The 4781-nt window shown below is 29.4% G+C and overlaps 1 protein-coding gene across 1 annotated transcript; it reads left to right on the top strand.

Annotated features, from left to right (window-relative positions):
- Positions 1-367: 367 nt before the first annotated feature.
- On the top strand, positions 368-4047 carry LOC113560675 (TBC1 domain family member whacked). The gene is made up of 9 exons (XM_026966698.1): positions 368-775; positions 907-1238; positions 2383-2482; positions 2559-2773; positions 2843-3023; positions 3099-3173; positions 3247-3361; positions 3418-3581; positions 3670-4047. The coding sequence occupies exons 2-9, from the start codon at positions 1069-1071 to the stop codon at positions 3781-3783; spliced, it is 1134 nt and encodes a 377-aa protein (XP_026822499.1). The 5' UTR covers positions 368-775; positions 907-1068; the 3' UTR covers positions 3784-4047.
- Positions 4048-4781: the final 734 nt, after the last annotated feature.

Consider the following 4781-nt stretch of genomic DNA (forward strand, 5'->3'; position numbering starts at 1 on the left):
TTGTTATTTTTAAAAACGACGGTGCGGATATTTTTGGCTTGTCGCCGTGAGCCTCACTGGAATTCGCCACACGTTATGCGAAGGCAATATTAACAATTAACAGTATCATCAGTATTGACATTATAAAATTATAATATTATAATAATTATCTACTAATATGGGTAGGGTCGACCAACGCACAACGAAAACAAGTAAAACGATATTGTAAACCTGCAAATGACACGTTTTTTTCTTATAAATTGCGTATTTAATATTTTTCCACGCTGGTCCGCCAGTTACCGCCGCCACAGCAGCTGTTCCCCGCTACGCTCGACGATTTACACTCCACTCTGCCGCGCCACTCCAGACTTCGCTGGGCAGTCGCCAATCGGCAATCGCCAGTCGTGTCGTATCAGTAGTTTTGCATGGTCTTTCGTCAGTTGTTGTTTGCTCGAGCTCGGACCCATCACTTCTTTCCATCGGCCTTGGCGATCGGCCGATATTAATGTTATTATTATTATTATTATCATCATTATCAAATGCCGACCACCGCAACGGCCTTTATCAACGAAGAAAAAAATACCGAGAAAAATAAGAAAACTCAGAATCGTTCGCGTTATTCTGCATTCGTAATCATCGCCACCACTCGTCGATCGTGGGTACTTTAATCGTTCTGTTATCTTCTGCTGCGTGCGATGGACTGAACAGAAAGCTATGCACGCACAGCGCGCCACTACCGTTCTTTCGCCAAACGCGCGTTACGCTTATGTCCGACACGCCGCACCGTGCGAGCGCAGTGCGTAAATTACTGTTGTTTAATAATATTATTTATCATAATATTCCACCGACGGATATTAAATCATAATATATTGTTATTAACTAACCGCACACTGTTGTCTGTTGTTCATGGTTTTGTGGTGTTGGTAGGTATCGTGTTCGAAGATCACAACACCTTGGTAAACTGAAAAGCACCTATGTTAATGACAGTTTACAAAACCTGAGTATCTACAGCTCGATAATAATTGTAGTAAGTCTTACCCGCACAAGTCGTTTGGATTCGTGTATTACACGAAATAATATTATAATAACATGAAAGCGGCTAGTCCGTTCTCTGTGAACAAAATGGAAAACCAATATGTCGACAACGACGAAGACAACTACTCAGATGCCAGCTCATCGCTGGCTCCCAACGGTTCAGTAGTGTCAACAGTGCCTGACAGACATGGTTTCTTAGGTGGTGCCCAATACCTCAACGAATCGTAAGTGCTTCATCGCCTATGAATATTGTGAGACCATTCCTTTTTGATATTAATTTTAAATTATGTACATGACCTATAGTTTTTGTGGTTCATAATGATTAATAACATAATCTATTATAATTATTATAAAGAATTTTGGAATAATTGCATGTTTTATACATAGTTTTCTTATAATAATCATCATTTCAATATTTTTTTTATTAACAAGTCAATTAAATATAATTATTTTCTTTTTCCATAAATGGATAACAATAATTTAAATACATAACATAAGATTTGATAACAAAAGATAATTATTGTTTATAAATCTAAAAATATTATTTTAATACTACTCATAATATCTTCTAAATTTAATGAAATTTATTGTATTAAGTCACATTATGTTATAGACTACCTTAAAAATAATACTTATCTAATAAATAATAATATAACTATCATAATCATTATTATTTAAATGAAACAAATTACAGTAAGAGCTAAGTGTGATGTGTTATAGATTGTTTTGTATTGCATTGACCACACCTTGATTATTATTGTGAAATCAATGTTGACACTCATAGACATCTAAATAAAATTCTTAAACTTTCTTTATCATTGTGAAAGTTTCATAAAAATAACTAATCAAATGCAATAATATTAAATATGATAATAAATATAATCATGTAAAATTTAGTTATGTCTGACGTATTTGATTATATAAAAAAAATGTGCTATATTTTAAAAATTCCTTAGCATATAATTTTGACAATCCCGGTTTGAAAGATTTTAATTTACAGTCAAATCAGGCTTTTATATATTATAAAACTATATACTTGCAATATTGTATATTGACAATGGTTTAAATAATATTGAACACAGGAAGTTAAATCCTCTTTTGGTCATCCTAGCTATTTGTTATGCTACAGTGTGTGCATTGCGTACTTCCTGTTTGATTCAATATAATTATGCATTTAAGGGTATTGCATGAAAACAACATTATAGTTCACTAGTTAAACTTTAAAGGAAGTATATTTGGCTTGCTCTTAACTCCTCCCTGTTCCATGTGTGAGAACATTTTCTATACTTTCTACATAAATCTTAAATACATAACTACATTTTATCTCATTACTGTGTGAAATTTTTATAACAAAATGTTTAATTGTAGGAAACACATGATATCAGCTAACAAAACAATAGAACGTGAACGAAAATGGCTTAATATGACTGCCAATTGGGATAAACAAATGATTAGGAATTTTAAAAAAGTAATAACATTTAAAATAATAATGGTTCTTGTACATATTTTAAATATTTTATCTTAACAATGTGTTTTTTTTTTAGGTACAAAACAGATGTAGAAAAGGAATACCTCAATCAATCAGGCCCAGAGCTTGGTTGTATTTAACTAAAGCAAATAAATTGTTGGACCAAAAGAAAAATTTATATTTTAAGCTATGTGACCAGCCAGGAGATCGTAAATGGATTGAAGACATAAGAAAAGATCTACATCGACAGTTCCCATATCATGAGATGTTTGTCGACAACGATGGAACAGGGTAAATTCTAATAAAAATTTATACAATTTTAATAACATTTAATATTAGTTAAGTGTTTTTGTTCGACAGCCAAAAAGAATTATTCAATGTTCTCAAAGCGTATACAATATTAAACCCTGTAATTGGATATTGTCAAGCACAAGCTCCAATTGCTGCATTTCTTCTCATGCACATGCCAGCTGAGCAAGCATTTTGGTGTTTCGTAGCAATTTGTGACGATTACCTTAGTGATTACTACAGTCCAGGAATGGTAACTGAACATTTTTAACAATAGATATGTTTCAAAAGAGTATTGTCTAATTTAATGTATTTATTTTATTTTTAGGAAACATTGATTAGAGATGGTAACATACTTTTTGCATTGTTAAAAGAACGTGAGCCAAAAATTTACAAACTTTTGGTGAGTGTATCATTTTACATCTGAATAATGTATGATTTGTGTTTATTATAACATAATATATTTTATTTTTTAGAAAAAGCAATGCATTGATCCAATTATGTATATGACTGAATGGTTCTTATGTGCTTTCACAAGAACATTGCCATGGCCCACTTTGTTGAGATTTTGGGATATATTTTTATTTGATGGTAAATAATTTAAAAATCTTCTTATAAATAGAATTTTATTTATTTATTAATTGTAGGCATTAAAACATTTTTCAAAATGGGTTTAATAATGATTAAAATATCATTACCAGAAAAATCATATTCAGATCTCAAAAAACGTTTTCCTACCATGTGTGAAACTTTAGAAGCCTTGCGAAATCCACCATTACATATGCTTGAGGAAGAGAGAATTATTAAAAAGGTATTTTTACCCTTATATTAAATTATGTCTTATTGATATTTTTTTAGTTAAAAATGTTTCTATGATTTCCCCATTTCTGTTCTAATAGCTCATATTGTTAGAAATACCCGAAGATACGTTCAAATATTACCACATACAACAGTCCTCGTTAAGGCGAAAAACAAAAGAAACAAAAAAAGTTCGAGAAACTGATGTGTTCTGAACATTTGCAATGACTATTTTACAAAAAGTTACCTTAAGGAAAACAGGTTAATAATAAGAGTATAATTCTAATCTAATATATAAAATATATATTAAACTGGTCCTTTAATATTATATATTGACACAGAAGAATTTGTATTATTATTGTTAGTCTTCCATATTTGTAATATTATGTTTAATATTATTTTATTGTTATATATTTTAAACTTTATTTAGGAGACTCAAGTAAAATTGTTGACTAATATATTTTAATTCATTTGGTGCTCTAAGTGTAAATAAAATAATTATTACTTTCTAGTTTGTATTTTTATAAAAACAACCTTCTAGTAGATATTTAAAAATGAACATTTCTCTTGAACAACTTGAATTTTATTTATCATTAATTACATTAATGTTTTTTCAGCATAATATTAAAATTTGTATAACAGTCCACTAAAACGTATGCGTAATTCTGTTTATTTCAGAATTAGTTTTACTAAAGAACTTGTTTATCATTAAATCTATTAATATTTTGTTAATAACTGAATTGTCAAAATTTTTTGTATCTTGTTCTGCATTATTAAGCTAATAAAATTTTCAATGTCCTCTGTGTACAAAAACATTTACAATACTATTATTCTAATTAAGGAATTTGTTTCTAAAAGTAAAAAATGATAAAATTCCATTAGAAATACTGTTTTTGTACATGGAGAAAATGTCACCAAAAAATGTAAGTGTCTTGATTAAAAAAAAATGTATGACTAAAATCTAACGGGACACAGCTAACTAAGTGCTTACAAATTTTATGAATGAATCTTGATTTAAAAGAACATGACAACATTTGTTCAATCGGATAAATGTTATCTGGTCTATACAATATTTAAGGATTGTAAAGAAAATATCTACGTGTTTTCTTGTACCATTGTTTGTTAATTATGTGTTTCAATAATGTTTACATAATTAGAGAAGCATTGATAAGATATTTCTTAAGACATATAGGTACTCAATTTTAGTTATTAA

This window comes from Rhopalosiphum maidis, chromosome 1 (assembly GCF_003676215.2).
Source record: "Rhopalosiphum maidis isolate BTI-1 chromosome 1, ASM367621v3, whole genome shotgun sequence".
Classification (NCBI taxonomy): domain Eukaryota; kingdom Metazoa; phylum Arthropoda; class Insecta; order Hemiptera; family Aphididae; genus Rhopalosiphum; species Rhopalosiphum maidis.

Excerpts from the sequence above, each read along its gene's own strand:
- LOC113560675 (XM_026966698.1), top strand. The coding sequence starts at position 1,069 with ATGAAAGCGGCTAGTCCGTTCTCTGTGAACAAAATGGAAAACCAATAT. Across the intron at positions 2,774-2,842 it reads GTCGACAACGATGGAACAGG|CCAAAAAGAATTATTCAATG; the intron begins GTAAATTCTAAT and ends TTTGTTCGACAG. Across the intron at positions 3,582-3,669 it reads AAGAGAGAATTATTAAAAAG|CTCATATTGTTAGAAATACC; the intron begins GTATTTTTACCC and ends CTGTTCTAATAG.